This window comes from Phocoena phocoena, chromosome 9, assembly GCF_963924675.1.
Source record: "Phocoena phocoena chromosome 9, mPhoPho1.1, whole genome shotgun sequence".
NCBI lineage: Eukaryota > Metazoa > Chordata > Mammalia > Artiodactyla > Phocoenidae > Phocoena > Phocoena phocoena.
Genome location: NC_089227.1, coordinates 91147226 through 91165776, shown reverse-complemented (window position 1 = coordinate 91165776; position 18551 = coordinate 91147226). Strand labels below are relative to the sequence as shown.

The window sequence follows — 18551 nt, the reverse complement described above, 5'->3', positions numbered from 1 at the left end:
TTTGTAGATTTTCTGATGATGCCCATTCTAACTGGTGTGAAGTGATACCTCGTTGTAGTTTTGATTTGCATTTCTCTAGTAATTAGTGATGTTGAGCAGCTTTTCATGTGCCTCTTGGCGATCTGTATGTCTTCTTTGGAGAAATGTCTATTTAGATCTTCTGCCCATTTTTGGATTGGGTTGTTTGTTTCTTTAATATTGAGCTGCATGAGCTGTTTATTTATTTTGGAGATTAATCCTTTGTCCATTTGCAAATATTTTCTCCCATTCTGAGGGTTGTCTTTTGGTCTTGTTTATGCTTTCCTTTGCTGTGCAGAAGCTTTGAAGTTTCATTAGGTCCCATTTGTTTATTTTTGTGTTTATTTCCATTACTCTAGGAGGTGGATCAAAAAAGATCTTGCTGTGATTTATGTCAAAGAGTGTTCTTCCTATGTTTTCCTCCAAGAGATTTATAGTGTCCGGTCTTACATTTAGGTCTCGAATCCATTTTGAGTTTATTTTTGTGTATGGTGTTAGGGAGTGTTCTAATTTCATTCTTTTACATGTAGCTGTCCAGTTTTCCCAGCACGACTTATTGAAGAGACTGTCTTTTCTCCATTGTATATCTTTGCCTCCTTTGTCATAGATTAGTTGACCATAGGTGCATGGGTTTATCTCTGGACTTTCTGTCTTGTTCCATTGATGTATGTTTCTGTTTTTGTTCCAGTACCGTATTGTCTTGATTACTGTAGCTTTGTATACAAAGCTTTGTATACTATACAGTATAGTCTGAAGTCAGGGAGTCTGATTCCTCCAGCTCTGTTTTTTTCCTTCAAGACTGCTTTGGCTATTCGGGGTCTTTTGTGTCTGCATACAAATTTTAAGATGATTTGTTCCAGTTCCGTAAAACATGCCATTGGTAATTTGCATTGAATCTGTAGATTGCTTTGGGTAGTATAGTCATTTTCACAATATTGATTCTTCCAATCCAACAACATGGTATATATCTCCATCTGTTTGTATCATCTTTAATTTCTTTCATCAGTGTCATATTTTTCTGTGTACAGGTCTTTTGTCTCCCTAGGTTGCTTTATTCCTAGGTATTTTATTTTTTTTTGCATTGGTAAATGGGAGTGTTTCCTTAATTTCTCTTTCAGATTTTTCATCATTAGTGTATAGGAATGCAAGAGATTTCTGTGCATTAATTTTGTATCCTGCAACTTTACCAAATTCATTGATTAGCTCTAGTAGTTTTCTGGTGGCATTTTTAGGATTCTCTATGTATAGTATCATGTCATCTGCAAAAAGTGTCAGTTTTACTTTTTCTTTTCCAATTTGGATTCCTTTTATTTCTTCTCTGATTGCCGTAGCTAGGACTTCCAAAACTATGTTGAATAATAGTGGTGAGAGTGGATATCCTTGTCTCATTCCTGATCTTAGAGGAAATGCTTTCAGTTTTTCACCATTGAGAATGATGATTGCTGTGGGTTTGTCGTATATGGCCTTTATTATGTTGAGGTAGGTTCCCTCTATACCCACTTTCTGGAGGGTTTTTATCATAAATGGGTGTTGAATTTTGTCAAAAGCTTTTTCTGCATCTATTGAGATGATCATATGGTTTTTCTTCTTCCATTTGTTAATATGGTGTATCACATTGATTGATTTGCATATATTGAAGAATCCTTGCATCCCTGGGATAAATCTCACTTGATCATGGTGTGTGATCCTTTTAATGTGCTGTTGGATTCTGTTTGCTAGTATTTTGTTGAGGATTTTTGCATCTATATTCATCAGTGATATTGGTCTGTAATTTTCTTTTTTTGTGGTATCTTTGTTTGGTTTTGGAATAAGGGTGATGGTGGCCTCATAGTATGAGTTTGGGAGTGTTCCTTCCTCTGCAGTTTTTTGGAAGAGTTTGAGAAGGATGGGTGTTAGCTCTTCTCTAAATGTTTGATAGAATTCACCAGTGAAGCCATCTGGTCCTGGACTTTTGTTTGTTGGAAGCTTTTTAATCACAGTTTCAATTTCCTTACTTGTGATTGGTCTGTTCCTATTTTCTATTTCTTCCTGGTTCAGTCTTAGAAGGTTATACCTTTCTACGAATTTGTCCATTTCTTCCAGGTTGTCCATTTTATTGGCATGGAGTTGCTTGTAGTAGTCTCTTAGGATGCTTTGTATTTCTGCAGTGTCTGTTGTTACTTCTCCTTTTTCATTTCTAATTTTATTGATTTGAGTCCTCTCCCTTTTCCTTAATGAGTCTGGCTAATGGTTTATCAATTTTGTTTATCTTCTCAAAGAATCAGCTTTTAGTTTTATTGGTCTTTGCTATTGTTTTCTTTGTTTCGATTTCATTTATTTCTGCTCTGATCTTTATGATTTCTTTCCTTCTACTAGCTTTGGGTTTTGTTTGTTCTTCTTTCTCTAGTTCCTTTAGGTGTATGGTTAGATTGTTTATTGGAGGTTTTTCTTGTTTCTTGAGGTAGGCTTGGATTGCTATAAACTTCCCTCTTAGAACTGCTTTTGCTGCATCCCATAGGTTTTGGATCATCGTGTTTTCATTGTCATTTGTCTCTAGGTATTTTCTGATTTCCTCTTTGATTTCTTCAATGATCTGTTGGTTATTTAGTAGTGTATGGTTTAGCCTCCATGTGCTAGTGTTTTTCCATTTTTTTCCTGTAATTGATTTCTAATCTCATAGCGTTGTGGTCAGAAAAGATGCTTGATATTATTTCAATTTTCTTAAATTTACTGAGGCTTGATTTTTGACCCAAGATGTGATCTATCCTGGAGAATGTTCCATGCGCACTTGAGAAGAAAGTGTAATCTGCTGTTTTTGGATGGAATGTCCTATAAATATCAATTAAATCTATCTAGAACCAGCTTTTAGTTTCATTGATCTTTTCTATTGTGTTCTTCATCTCTATTTCATTTATTTCTGCTCTGATCTTTATGATTTCTTTCCCTTTACTAACTTTGGGTTTAGTTTATTCTTCTTTCTCTGGTTGTTTTAGGTGTAAGCCTAGGTTTTTTATTTGAGCTTTTTCTTGTTTCCTAAGGTAAGATTGCATTGCTATAAACTTCCCTCTTAGTACTGCTTTTGCTGTGTCCCGTAGGTTTTAGATCATCATATTTTCATTGTCATTTGGCTCTAGGTATTTTTTGGTTTCCTCTTTGATTTCTTCAGTGATCCATTGGTTGTTTAGTAACATATTGTTTAGCCTCCATGTGTTTGTGTTTTTTACAGTTTTTTTTTTTCCTGTAATTGATTTCTCATCTCATAGCACTGGGGTAAGAAAAGATGCTTGCTGTGATTTCTATTTTCTTAAATTTACTGAGGCTTGATTTGTGTCCCAAGATGTGATCCTGAAGAATGTTCCATGTGCACTTGAGAAAAAAGTGTATTCTGCTGTTTTTGGATGGAATCTTCTATAAATATCAATTAAGTGCATCTAGTCTAATGTGTCATTTAAGGTCTGTGTTTCCTTATTGATTTTCTGTCTGGATGATCTATCCATTGATGTAAGTGGGGTGTTAAAGTCTCCCACTATTATTGTATTACTGTTGATTTCTCCTTTTCCGGCTGTTAGCATTTGCCGACCCCTGCCTTCTTAGGAGATCCTCCAAGACCTGCAGGTAGGTCCAGCACAGGATCCTATGGAGTTACTGCTTTGTGTTGGGTCCCAGTGTATTTGAACCCTTGTGAGTGCTCTCCAAGAGTGCAGTCTCTGTTTGCCCCAGTCCTGTGAAGCTCCTGTACTCGAGCCCCACTGGCCTTCAAAGCCAACTGCTCTGGGCGGGTTCCTCCTCCCAATGCCAGACCCTCAGGCTAGGGAGCCTGACATGGGGCTCAGAACTCTCTTGTGGGAAAATCTTTGTGATATAATTATTTTCCAGTTTGTGAGTTGCCCACCCAGTGGGTATGGGATTTGATTATGTCATGAAAGCACCCCTTCTATGGTCTTGTTGTGAATTTTTTTTGTCTTTGAATGTACAGTATCTTTTGTTGGTGGGTTCCAGTCTTTTCTGTTGATTGCTGTTCAGTAGTTAGTTGTGATTTTGGTGCTTTCAGGAGAGGAGGTGAGCTCAGGTCCTTCTACTCCGCCATCTTGTCCAGAATCAACGGGCTGCTTTTAGTTTGGATGCTTGCCGCCTCTTTCATCAGTGTGTGCCTGCCGTTATCCACTTGATATGGGGTGTGCAGGTGTGGTGGCTCTTGTGCAGTCCTAGGATGGTGGGGGAAGCACTTGGCGCCTGCTTGAAGGTCTCATAGTGGCAGCTGCGGCCAGTGCACTCCCGGGACAGCAGGGGCGGGGCTTGGCGTCTGCTTGTGGGTTTCCTAGGGGTAGCTGCAGTCCCGCACACTCCCGGGACAGCAGGGGCGGGGCTTGGCGTCTGCTTGTGGGTTTCCTAGGGGTAGCTGCGGTCCGTACACTCCTGGGACGGGAGGGCGGTGCTTGGCGTCTGCTTACAGGTCTTGTAGCAGTGGCGGTGACTTATGCCCTGCTCCTGTTGGCAGTGTCCTGTTGCGTGAGAATGCTTGTAGGGAAAGAACCTCTTATAGTGGTCCTGCCCCCTCTCCTTGTGCACCCCCCATTAATGGCAGTTTGCCTCTCTGGTGTGCCCAGGCTTCTTCTGTGTACACCCTTGGTTGCCACAGTCCAGCCTCTTCAGGCTGTCTCTGCACAGCCAACCCCAGTCCTACCCCTGGGTCTGGCCTCTGAAGCCTGAGCTTCAGCCCCCAGCCCCCACCTGCAGCAACAGATGAGTGTCTCAGCCTGGGGAGTGCAAGATGGCAGTGCTGACCTTCTGTGCAAGTTACTTTCTGTTTTGCCTTCCACAAACCGGTTTCTGCGCTCTCCTCCAAGGCTCTGAAGCTCCCCCTCCATCCAGGCTGATCTCCCCCACCACTGAGGGGGCTTCCCAGGCTGTAGGAACCTTTCCTTCTTCACAGCTCCTTCCCTGGGGTGCAGGCCCCATCCCAATTCCATTCTTTTTCCTTTTGTCCTACCTGGTTACATGGAGATTTCCTTGCCCTTCTGGGCAAGAAGTCTGAGGTCTTCTGCCGGTGTTCTGTGTTAATCCTCCTACTTGTAGATCAATTTTTAATGTTTCTGTGGAAGAAGGTGAACTCCATGTCCTACTCCTCCACCATCTTGATCCCATCCCCATATACTTTTTAAGTTGAGATACAACTGACATATAATGTTATATTAATTTCAGGTGTACAGCATAGTGATTCCATATAGGTATATATTACAGAATTATCACAATAAGTCTAACATCCATCACCATACATACACATTTTTCTTTTCTTGTAATGAGAACTTTTAAGATTTAACCTCTTAGCAACTTTCAAGTATATAATACAGTATTAACTGTAGTCACAATACTGTACCATACATCCCCAGGACTTATTTATTTTACAACTGGAGATGTGTACGTTTTGATCCCCTTCACCCATTTCACCCCCACCCCTGCTGCTGGCAACCACCAATCTGTTCTCTGTACCTGTGACAGTGTTTGTTTTTAGATTCCACATAAGTGAGATAATACAGTATTTGTCTTCCTCTATCTGGCTTATTTCACCGAGCATAATGCCCTTAAGGTCCATCCATGCTGTTGTAAGTGCCAGGAGTTCCTTCTTCTTTATGGCTGAATAATATTCCACTGTATATATACATACCACATTTACTTTATCCATTCATCCACTGATGGACACTTAGGTTGTTTCCATGTTTTGGCTGTTGCAAATAATGCTGCAATGAACATGGGAGTGCAGATGACTCTTCAAGCTAGTATTTTTGGTTCTTTTGGATAATTACCCAGAAGTGGAATAGCTGGATCATATGGTAGTTCTATTTTTAATTTTTTGAGGAACTGCCCTACTGTTTTCCATATTGGCTGCACCAGTTTATATTCCCACCATTGGTGAATGTGGGGTCTTAAAGTTCAAAAGAGTTCCCTTTTCTCCACATCCTTACCAACTCTTGTGATCGCTTGCCTTTTTGATAATAGCTATTCTAACAGGTGTGAGGTGATATCTCACTGTGGTTTTAATTTTCATTTCCCTGATGATTAGTAATGTTGAGTAGATTTTCACATACCTGTTGGCCATCTGTATGTCATCTTTGGAAAATTGTCTCTTCATGCCCTCTGCCCATTTTTACATTGAATTGTTTTCTTGTTATTGAGTTGTATGAGTTTTTCTGTATTTCGGATATTATTCATTCATTCATTGGTGAATGTGGGGTATTAAAATCCCCTACTATTACTGTATTGACATCTATTTCTCCCTTTAGATCTGTTAATATTTGCTTTATTTAGGTGCTCCTGTATGGGGTGCATAAGTATTTACAAATGTTATATACTCTTGTTGGAGTGACCCTTTTATTATTATGTAATGACCTTCTTTGTCACTTAAAGTCTCTTTTGTCTGATAAAAGTATAGCTACCCTAGCTTTCTTTTTGGTTTCCATTTGCATGGAGTATCTTTTATCATCCTTTCAGTTTCAGTCTGTGTGCGTCCTTACATCTGAAGTGAATCTCTTGTAGGCAACATATAGATGGGTCTTGTTATTTTTTGAAAAATCCATTGTCACTCTGTCTTTTGATTGGCGAATTTAGTCCTTTTACATTTAAAGTAAGTATTGATAGATATATACTTATTGCCATTTCTCTGTTTTCTGTCTTTGTTCCTAGGTTCATTTCTTTTTGTCTTACTCTCCCTTTCTGATTTGACAATTTTCTGTCATGCTATGCTTGGATTCCTTTCTTTTTCTCTTTTGTGTATCTACTCTAGGTTTTTGCTTTGTGGCTACCATGAGACTTACATAAAACATTTTAGAGATACAGCTGTTGATTTGATAGCAGCTCCAGTTCAAATGCTTTCTAAAGCTCTACATTTTTACTCCCCACGCACACTTTGTTTTTGATATCACAATTTACATATTTTTATCTTGTGTATCCATTAACACATTATTGTAATTATAGTTATTTTTACTACTTTTGGAGTGGGCAGAGGAAGAGCAGGAAGATGGTACCAGGCAGTCTTCTGGTCTCTGGAGAGGATTATAGTTGGTCCCTAGATGTGTGTTTAATTAGAAGCCCGCCACTCAGGTTGCAGCTGTGAAGATAAGCTTACAGGCCTCTTTCCCAGAAAGAAGGTGTTTCAGTCTGCTGGCTCTCTGCTGCTGTGCCCTGGGGTGTAGGTAGTTAAGAACTCTTTCTCTGTTACTGTCTTGTGGGACCCATAAACATAAACCTTGCTGGCCACCAGAGCCAGGTGATCAAGGGGTGTTCCCTGGGAAGTAGCCACAAAAATTGGGACACCATACATGTACACAAGCTCCTTTTGGGGAGATAGCAGAGATTTAGAGCAAGGCAGAGAGACAGCACAAAGATGGCACCTGCCAGCCTTCATCTTTGCAGAGTATTTCAGTAGGCTCCTGGATGTATGTTAAAGCAGATGCCTGCCCCACAAGGTGATGGTTTAAAATAAGCAAATAAGCCTCTTTCACAGAAAGACTGGATGTGTTTCAGTGGGCTGACTCTGCACTGGTCCCCAGTTGGGTAGCCAGGTGAGTCCCTGGGAGCCCTCTAAGGAAAATGCTCAGTTTGCTATGGCCTTGTCTTATAGTGGGTGCAAGCCCTCTTGGCTTTCAAAACTAGATGTTTTGCGGGTTCATCTGTCAGGTGCAGGTCTTAAAAGTTGTGGTGCCAGATGTGGGGTTTGAACCCGTCACTCCTCATGGAGAAGCTCAAGGTTGTGAGTTCCCCTCTTTTTGTGTGTCACTGAACCGGGGGCGGGTTCATGGTAAGATTGTGTCTCAGCCTCTTCCACCCATTTTGATGTGGGATGTTTTTCTTTGCCTGATGTGTAGGAGTCACTCAGCTAGTTTTGGGGTTTCTTTCAGAGGATACTATTTTGTATGTAGCTGTAGATTCAGTGTGTCCGTGAGAGGAGGTGGGTTCATCTTGAACCCAAACCTTCATGGACTTTTTTTTTTTTTGGTACGCGGGCCTCTCACTGTTGCGGCCTCTCCCGTTGTGGAGCACAGGCTCCGGAGGCGCAGGCTCAGCGGCCATGGCTCACGGGCCTAGCTGCTCCGCGGCATGTGGTATCTTCCCGGACCGGGGCACGAACCCGTGTCCCCTGCATCGGCAGGCGGACTCTCAACCACTGCGCCACCAGGGAAGCCCTCATGGACTTTTTATAGCCTGCTTTTGGCATGCAACAATATGTTACATTTTTCATGTTGATAAAAATAAAAGTCAAGCCCTTTTTCACGCTGAAAAATGTCATATGTATACTCCAAAAATTACTTTCAAGAACTTTGTCAGTTCTGTATTGTTAAATGTCTAGACTATTTGATATTTGTCTATTATAAACAACAGTTATAAGCACTCTTGTGCTTACATTTTTATCCAACTGTGCAATTATCTCTTTAGGATAATTCCTAGAAATTGGATTGGTAGGTCAGGGGGTCTTCTTATTTTCCATTTTGATACATTGTGCTAAAATTCTCTTTGGGAAGGCTGTACCAGTGTGTTAGGCCTTGCTGCTTCACATACTGGCCAACTAGTTTTGTTTGTCTATTTCATCTTTGCCAATATTACTGGCAGTAAATGATATCTTTGATATTGTAATTCACGTTTCTTCGATTAGGAATGAAACTGAATGTTCTTTTCATATTTTAATTGGCTATATCTTTTTTAGTTTGTTCACTCAGGTCCTTGTCCATTTTTCAGTTTGGTCTTTAATACATTGATTTGTAAGAGTCCTTCATATATATAAAGGATTTTAATCATTTTCCTGACATACTGCAAATGTTCCTCCCAACTTTCTGTTTGTCTTTCCTTCTTGTTTATGGTCCTCTTTCTCTGTACAGAAACTTAAGGTTCATAGACACTCAAATTTATCAATATTCATGATTAGAATTCTGAGAATACACATCTCTTTTCTTCCAGTCCTTCTCTGGTCTTGTCTTTTTTTGGGGAAAAGGTATGCATACTTTTTATTGAAATATGACATACATATAAAAGTGGCCATAAGTGTACAACTCAATCAATTTTCTCAAAGTGAAATGCATCCCAAATTCTGACCTAGAAATCCCTGATGTGCCCTCTTTCAGGCCATCATAGTGTCAAAGTGTGAGGTCTAATATAGGAAACAGCTTTATAATTTCCTATATGGCAGGCCAGTTGTCCCTACACTATTTATTTAACTATTTTTTTCATTTATTTACCTGTATTTTTACTCATGGATTAGAAATGTCTGCTTATATTCCCACAATCACTTGGTCTGTTTCTAGCCTTGCTGTTTTAGTCCATTGATCTGTGTGGTTTCGTCACTGTCATATTCTTTTCATTAGTCAGGTGGGGTTTATAGTACATTTTCAAAACTGCTTGTGTAAGCTCCACCTCATTGCTATTCTTTCTCAGATAAGATTTAGAATCATTTGCAATGTGCCTCCCTTGTCTGCCCAAATCCTATTAAGATTTTAATTGTTAAGTCATTAAATGTATCAGTTAATTTAGGAAAAGTTGACTTTTTTTCTTAGTGTTGTCTTCCCATATAAGAACAAGGTTCTTCTCTCCATTTGTTCAGTGTTTCTTCTGTGTTCCTTGCTGGGATTTTGTTTTCTTCAAATAGATCCTGCACATCTTGTTAAGTTTATTCTTAGGCATTTTAAGGCTTTTCATTGTTATTGCAAATAGATGATTTTCTTCCATTATAACTTCTAGTCTAACATTCTAACTAGCTATTGGTATTTAGAGAGGCTATTAAGTTTTTTGTCTATTGATTTTTCAAACCACCAGCTTACTGAACTCATTCTGATGGGTTTTCATTTGAGTCTCTGAGTTTTTCAGGTTTGTCATTGATCTGCCCTGTGCTTTCAATCTATCCCTCCATGTTGAATCCTTCTGGTCAGCACTTTAATGTTAAGATTCCATAGCTTACAAACTGTAATGTGAACTCCATTGACTCACTCTTTCCTCTTCTTTCCAGTCAACCTACTTAAAAGAGTTCTTCCTCCTCACTGTCTCATTTCCTTCCCCCCACTCACTCGTCCAGCCGCTCCAACTGGTTGCAACCTTCCTGACTCCATCCAACAAAATGCTTGGTAAGGTCTCTGTGAGCGCCACGTCTCTAAATCCAAACGTCGTTTTAACCCTGCATTTTGCGGGACCTCTCCTTCACATACGGTTCTGATGGCCTCGCCCTCGCGCGCTGTCCCCTTCCTACGGTATCGTCACCTTGCATTTTGTGGTCTTCCTCCTGCATCTTCCACTGCTCTTCCTCAGTCTCTCTGTGGTACACCTTCCTCTACTCTTTATTATTGAGGATTCTTTATTTTTTTATACAGCAGGTTCTTATTAGTTATCTAATTTATACAAATTAGTGTATGTATGTCAATCCCAATCTCCCAATTCATCCCCGCTCCCCCACTGAGGATTCTTATTGCTTAATATTAGATCCTCATCTTTTCATATTTTACTCTCCACTTAGGTGATTTCACCCATTTTTATGATTTTAATCACCAACTATATGCTTATGACTCCCATCTTTATACCTCTAGTCTAGGCCTTTCTTCTGAGCTGCGATTCATATATCCATTCACCTCCTCCACATTTCTGCTTGAATGTCTCAAACTCACCTTAAATTCACCACGTCCAATATTAAAATCATGACATTTCTCCCCAAGTCCACTCTTCACAGTTTCCATCAGTGCATGGCATCACTACCCAACCTGGAACTGTCCTTTGCTGTTCCCTTCTCTCTCATCATCATAGCCGGTACTAAAACCATGTGGATTTAACATCCTAATAATAGATGCTGAATCCTTAATCTTATCTCCTTTTCCACCACCAGCATCACTCTGGTTTGAACTACCATCACCTTTCCCTGGATGGCTACGGTAGCGTCCTGCCTGGTCTCCTCTGTGCTCTTACTGTCCTCCAACTCATTTTCCTCACCGCATCCGTGCAGATCTTACATTGTTCTTGTGCTTAAACTCTTTGTCATCTTGCCCTTGCCATTCCTTAACAATAAAGACCAAAATCCTCAACATGTGCTATGGGGCTGTAGCAATGAGGCCCCCATCTTGTACTCTTACCTGCTTGTATAATTTCAAACACAGAAATGTGTAACTGAGAAAGGAATAATTCTCTCTAATTCTATCACCAGAGATAACCACCAGTGTATGTCTTAATGGTTTGGGGTATATTCTTCCAGACGCTTTTTTATGCATATATATTATGTCTCTCTTGGTATATCTGTTGTTATCAGTAATATACCAGAGTTGTATGAGTGTATCTATAAACTTATTACATACATATTATACTAGAGGCTTGTAAATATGTAGATAGACTTACTTAATAAATATCTAGATAGATAGGTATCTGTGTATCTACCTGTTATGGTCACCTGCAGAGACAGATGGAACTTCCCTCCACTCCTCCCCACCCCCCAAAAAAAAACTGGGGGTCAGATGTCAAGACTGATGTCACATACACACACCAAGAGGGTATGAAAGGTTTATTGTTTAATTACATAGCTGAGATCTCTGGGAGAGCAGGGTAGCCCTCTCAGGCAGATCCAAAATGGCCTGAGAGAGCAGGCAAGGAGATTGGCTGGGGTTTTTCTTGCGGCCAGATTTGAGTGTTTCCATGCTAGGGCAGGGGCTTGTGTGGTTTGAATCTCCTGCCAGTACCAAAGGATGAAGCATCCAGGCTTTCTTACTAGTTTGTTCAGAAATAGGGGTACAAGGGGAAGAGGGAAGGGTGAGGCTTAAAGGCTGTCAGCAGTCATCAAGTGGAGTCAGACTCCTCTTTACACTATGTATCCATGTGTGTGTGTGAGTACACATGTGGATAGGCCCATGTTCAAACATACACATACACAAACCTGTCCATCCATCAATCCACACATACCTACATATTGCAACTGCCTTTTGTCATTAATAATCATTTTATGTTAGTATGTGGAGATCAACCTCATTCTCTTATGTAGGTGCATAGATTTCAATTGTAGGGATGTGTATAATTAGATAGCCATTACCTTGTTGATGAAGTTGTTTCTCATGTTATTTCTTTCTGCTTTTACAAACAACGGGGCACTGAACATCACGCACAACTTTGTAACTGTGCGAGTACGTTAGTCACTGAGCTCTCTTATGTTCCGGATACTGTGAAAACCCAGGTCCCAGATTCTTTGAAGTGACATTCTAGTGGAGAATAGACAAGGGACAAACAGTTTGCTAACATGTTCAATATGATTACTGATATAAACACATATAAAACAGGGGAAGGAGATGGTGATGGGAGTGGTCTGCTATACCGGGTGGTTAGGGAGGGCCTCTACAATAGGGTGGAGTCTTGTGGGAATGGCCACAGAGTATGTCTAAGGAAAAGCATTCTTTAATAAATTTATTTATTGTATTTATTTTTGGCTGCATTCGGTCTTTGTTGCTGCGCGCGGGCTTTCTCTAGTTGCAGCGAGTGGGGGCTGTTCTTCGTTGCGGTGCACGGGCTTCTCATTGCGGTGGCTTCTCTCGTTGCGGAGCATGGGCTCTAGGAGTGCGGGCTTCAGTAGTTGTGGCATGCAGGCTCAGTAGTTGTGGCTTGCAGGCTCTAGAGCACAGGCTCAGCAGTTGTGGCGCACGGGCCTAGTTGCTCCGCGGCATGTGGGATCTTCCCAGACCAGGGCTTGAACCTGTGTCCCGTGCATGGCAGGCAGATTCCTAACCACTGCGCCACCAGGGAAGCCCAGGAAATGCATTCTTACGTAGAAAAAGCCTACTGAATAATTTTTGAGGTCAAAGGGTGTGCATATTTTAAATTATAATGGACCTTTTAAGAAAATTTATATAATCCTTGATATATTAATATTAACACACTCTTAAGCAACCCTGTTTCTTTCCATCATCACTAAAAAGCCTTTTTTAACCTTTTTTGATATGGTGGACAATAACTCATATCTCCTCTTAATTTGTACTTTGTTATTAGTAAGGCTGAGCATCTTTCATCTGTTTATTATCCATTTGTATTTTTTTTGGTAAACTGCTTATTTATGGGATTTGCTCTAATTTCTTCAGGCCATTAGCTATTTATTATTATACTACAGATATTTTTTCATTGTTCATGGTTTGCCTTATGATGTTACTGTCAAAGTTTCTGGCATGCAAAATATAAGTTTTTTTGTAGTCAACTTACCAATTTTCACGTAAGGAGTTAGTGTTTTGGGTCATGCTTAGTGGCCTTCATTAATCCATATTTCTCAAAATGTTTCTTAAACACTGAAAGTGCAAAGGCTTTCAATGTTTCATCTAAAACATTAAATTCTTTGATTTATTCACAATTTACTTATGCTTGAGACCTGAGGTAAAGGTCCAGCTTTAAAAAGCAACAACACAAACTGACTTAATGAGCCTGATTCAATAAAGCCAAGAGAGAGAACTGGGGAACCGGAGGTCTTCAAGCCTTTCCAGCACTTTTCTTTGGCCAGGCAGAGGAAGAGGCTGCTGAGGTTACTAGGAAGCTGAAGAAACAGGAGAAGAAACACTTGAAGAAGGAAAAGGCTGGCTGCGATTGCCCTGGCGTCTTCAGAAAACAGCAGCAGGACCCTGGAGGAATGTGAGGGGACAAGTGAAAGAGCCAAAAAGAAGAAAAAGCAAAAGCCCCAAGGAGGCTCCTCAGGAGAATGGAATGAAGACCCATCTGCCTCCTCCAAACCGCCCCCGCAAAGAAATCTTTTTCCAAGGAGGAGCTGGTTAGTAGTGATCTTGAGGAAACAGCTGGCAGTGGAAGTCTCACCAAGAGGAAGAAATCTTTCCCCAAAGAGGAACCAGTGAGTGACCCCAAAGAGTCAGGAAACAAGAAGGTCCCCAGGCAAAAGAGGAAATTCTCTTCCAAGGAGGAGCCACTCAGCAGTGGACCTGAAGAGGCTGCTGCCAGCAAGAGCAGCAGCTCCAAGAAAAAGAAAAAGCTCTGAAACCTTCCCCAGGAAAATCAGAATGGACGTTTCCCTACTGGGGCATAACTTGCAGACGTATTTCCCAGCCCATCCCCTATCTCAATAAAAACCAAACCAAAACAGAACAAGCAAACAAAGCAACAAAACAGTGCTTAGCTGGTTGCTCCCAGGCCATTCATCATCCTTTTGTCTGGCTCCTCTCGGTTGATTTAACACGCCCCTATTACAATAACCAAATTTCCATAAATTCTTGGATCTGTTTTGTGACTCATTGTTTTACTGATCTATTTTGGCACTGATATCATATTGCTGATGACTGGAACTTTGTTTAGTGCCTCTTAGCCGAATAGCCTCCCCAGATTCCCTCACCCGCACATGTTTTCAGAAGTGTCTTGATTTTTATAGATATGTTAATGCTTTCAAATTAACTTTAGAATCAGTATTTCCCCCCAGATTGACTCAAAAATACTACTGGGATTTTGACTGAGAATCCATTAGAGTTACTACAGATTGAGAACCATTTTTTAAAACAATACTGCATTTTTCTAAGAACTAAACAAATTTATTCAATTTTTCATGTTCCTTAGTAGGGACATGAAAAATACCTTCATATATGTAATACATTTCTTAAGTTTATTCCTAAGTACTTTATTTTTGTTCCTATTTATCTGTGTCCAACAAAGTTAATATGCTGTATTTTCATTCCATTCAATGTTATTTTTTATTTTTCTTGAGACTTCTTTGACCTGTGGATTGTTTAGAAGTGTTTGGAGATTTTGCTGTCATCTTTTATTTCTAGCTTTGATAGCATTTGAGTCAGAGAACACATTCTATAATTTCAGTTCTTTTAAATCCTTTGAGGTTAATATTATGGCCCAGAACGAGGTCTATCTTGGTGAATGTTCCATGGGCAGAAAAAAATGTGTATTCTGCTGTTTGTTCGGTGGGTGTTCTATAAATGTCAATGAGATCCTCTTGGTTGATGGTGTCATAAAGTTCTATATCCAGCTGATTTTGTCTAGTAGTTTGTCAATTGAAGTCTCCAACTATATGTAGATTTGTTTCTCCTTTCAGTTTTTTCTGAAAGAATGTAATTTGAAGCTCTTTGGTGTATAAACCTTTAGGAGTGTTTTCTTGTTGGACTGAACCTTTTATCATTGTGTAATATCCCTCTTTGTCCCTGGTCTGGGCTGATTTTTAGAAGTAGAGATTTACAGATCTCTGTTTTTTGATACAGTGAATCTGGAGTGGGGCCTGAAAATATGCATTTTAACAAAATTCCCAGATGATTTTTAGTGCTTTTGGTTTTTTGGTTTTTTTGGATATATACCCAGGAATGGAATTGCTGGGTCATATGGTAGTTCTGTTTTTTGTTTTCTGATAAATCTCCATACTGTTTTCCACAGTGGCTGCATTCTCACCAACAGTGCAAAGGTTCCCTTTTCTCCACATCTTCGCCAACATGTTATTTGTGTTCTTTTTGATTATAGTCATTCTGACAGGTGTGAGGTGATATCTCATTGTAGTTTTGATTTGCATTTCCCTGATTAACGATGTTGAGCACCTGCTAACATGCAGATGTGCCTGTTAGCCATCTGCATTTCCTCTTTGGCCAGATGATTTTTATAATTAGGTATTACTCAGAGTTCTTGCTGACAAACAATAGAAATTGACTTTGGTTAACTTAGGCAGAAAGGAATTTTTTATTTTTTTAATCAATTTTATTTTTGGCCATGCTGTGCTGCATACAGGATCTTAGTTCCCTCACCAGGGACTGAACCTGTGCCCCGTGCAGTGGAAGTGCGGAGTCTTAACCACTGGACTGCCAGGGACATCCCAGAAAGCAATTTATTGAAAGAATATCCAGTAACACTGACCTGATTGCTAGAGTCCTGCTAGGAAGCAGAGCCCTAAACCCCTCTAGGGAAGCCAAAGAAATGAAGGAACTGCTCTCCCTGATCCTAGTTGGTAGAGCACAAAGTTTTATGACCTAAACTTAACCATCAGGCTCTCACACCATTTCAGACTTTGAATCTGGTGCAAAGAATATGATGTAGAGCCAGTTTAGAATTCAGCCTGGTGGTGGTGAGAATTTTGGTGTCAAAACAGAAGTGGCAGTAGTGGCAGAACCTAGACACATGCCTAACTGTGGCATCATTTGGTCATGGTTCAGACTGCCTGGTCTCCTTTGGTTTCTATCCCTTTTCCCTTTTATCATCCTGGTTTCCCAAAACTCCTGTTTGGCGAAAATTGTAACATTTTATTTTGGGAGATAAAATCAGAAAATAATAACTATCACTTGCTAGGTCAACTACGAAATAGTAAATGTGGTTAGTACCATGGGTTTGTTTGCCTGACAAATGGAATGATTTACTGTTTTAGAAGGCAAACCGGTGGACTTCCCTGGCGGTCCAGTGGTTAAGACTGCGCATCCAATGCAGGGGGTGCGGGTTTGATCCCTGGTTGGGGAACTAAGAGCCCACATGCCGTGTGGCACAGACAAAAAAAAAACAAAAAAAAGGTCAAGTAGGCCTTATACACAGGATGGGCTCTCAAATTGTGTATCTTAGGGGAACCTTAGTGGTGGTGACAGCAGTAGGTATCTGTTATGTGTCAGGGATCTATCTGTGACTTTGGACAAGTAGTCACTTAGCCCTTCCTTACTCTAGGATTATCTGTAAAGTGAAGAGGCTGGACTAGACCAAAGACTAGACTAGTGTCTAGGTCTCCAAACTGCAATATTCTGTGACTCTAGAGAGCCTCGTTGTTCCTTAATCATTTCAGTTAACCATCCTTGTGAGATTAGCTGACAACTACTACCATGTGTTTGGCTTTTTGCTAACTTTGGGCAAAGTCCTAGGGAAACTGATCTGTGAGATGGAGTGTCTAAACCAGTGGTCTCCAACCTCTTTGGCACCAGGGACTGGTTTTGTGAAGACAATTTTCCACGGATGGGGGTGTGGGTGGGGGAGATGCCTCAGGCGGTAACGCGAGCGATGGGAGCGGCAGATGAAGCTTCGCTCCCTTGCCCATCACTCACCTCCTGCTGTGCGGCCTGGTTCCTAACAGGCTGCGGACCGGTATCGGTCTGTGGCCCGGGGGTTGGGGACCCCTGGTCTAAACCAGTATCAGGATGAGAATGGTGTCCGTTTTTTCTACGGTGAGTTTTGATTGGTTGTGACCCATGAAGCATCATGAACACACCCACGTTATCATTTCAGAGACCAGGAAATTACATCTGTTCCCAAAAGACTTCCTCCTGGTTGATCCTGTCGGAACTAAAGAGGGAAAGTAGACTTTTAGCAGAGGGGGTACTGCAGGAAAGGAGAGGGTTACAAGTTAAGCTGAATTGGTATGGGAGAGCGGGTAGGAAAACGGGCAGCTCTCCCGTCTTCCCCAGGTACCAGGTTGCTCTGGAGAAGCCTGAGGGCTGAATGCAGGGAGAAGTCTGACTTGGCCAGTGCGTGTTAATGTCACTCGCAGCTCATGGAAGAGTGGCACAAAATTGCCTACAGTAGCTTGGCCCAAATAAATAATAGACCTAGGATGTCAGGAATGCACAAGTTACAGAACGGCTGCAAAGCCCTTTGTTTATGTATTTGGTGAAGTGAATTCTTATTTTCTCTTTAGCATAAAAGTCAGTTTAAAAGTGACTGGGGCACAATCTATTTAGTCATTCCTTGTGCTTTGCAGGTTCTCATGAGTGCATCATTTCTGGGAGCCTTGTCTTTTCTCATCTGTCTGTGTTGTGTGTGCCATTTCTGCATTTACTCTCCCTATTGAGACCAAAGGACGGGCCCTACAGGTAAGTGATGCAGGACTCTCGTAAGCATTCTCAACTAACACCTTTTGACTAAAGGAAATAAGCTTGGAGTATGGAAATTCTTTTAAGCAGACGATGATGCTCAAGTCTGTGCTAACACAGTGGTACATCTGTTTGGCAGGTTCCAGTAGAAAAAATGGGTATCCACTGTTCCTGCATATAACTTTGAGCAGCAAACCAATTATTCATTTCAAACCTTTCCTTCCTGTAAAAGTTGAGTAAGATGAATGATATTATTGACACCTCAGCTTTCTACCCTTCACTTTTCTGTTTGTAAGCATTGCTAAATGTGCAGAGCTAAATGTGGCCAGAGGATCAGAAACAGCTATTTGCATTGCCCTTAGGATCACAGGGTCATTACTGTTGGTCCAGCTACCTTTCCCCCAATTTTGTCAGCTGCCTGTGGTAAGACTGGAGGCAAAAACTTCTGTGCTGCCCCAGTTGTCATCCAATACTAACAGACACAAAGTGCATAAAAAAGGATATCCCAAAAGTATAAGGTATGCTCCCGGGGGCAAAGTTGTATCAGAGATGGCCTCTCCTAGCCCTCTTAAGGTTGGCTCCATCTCAAAGTACAGCTGGTGGCTCTGTTGTTTCCCTGCCTTAAATGTAAAGCTTGTTGCTGGTATGCAAGGGTGTGTGTGTGTGCGCGCGCGTGCACACGCCCACAGGGAAAGGGGGTGAACGCCTGGGGTTAGCTGTACACGGGTGACCACTGAACAGCAGGGGAGTTAGAAGCACCAACCCTCCAGGCTGTCAAAAATGCCAGCATAA

The 18551-nt window shown here is 41.0% G+C and overlaps 1 protein-coding gene and 1 pseudogene across 1 annotated transcript in view; both read left to right on the top strand.

Moving 5' to 3' along the window:
- SVOPL (SVOP like) overlaps positions 1-18551 on the top strand; it is a 71605-nt gene that overhangs the window by 44081 nt on the left and 8973 nt on the right. Inside the window, 2 exon segments of the mRNA XM_065883588.1 lie at positions 17648-17676; positions 17678-17759. Of these exon segments, the coding sequence (XP_065739660.1) occupies positions 17648-17676; positions 17678-17759 (111 nt within the window).
- On the top strand, positions 12048-13972 carry LOC136128497 (nucleolar protein 56-like; annotated as a pseudogene).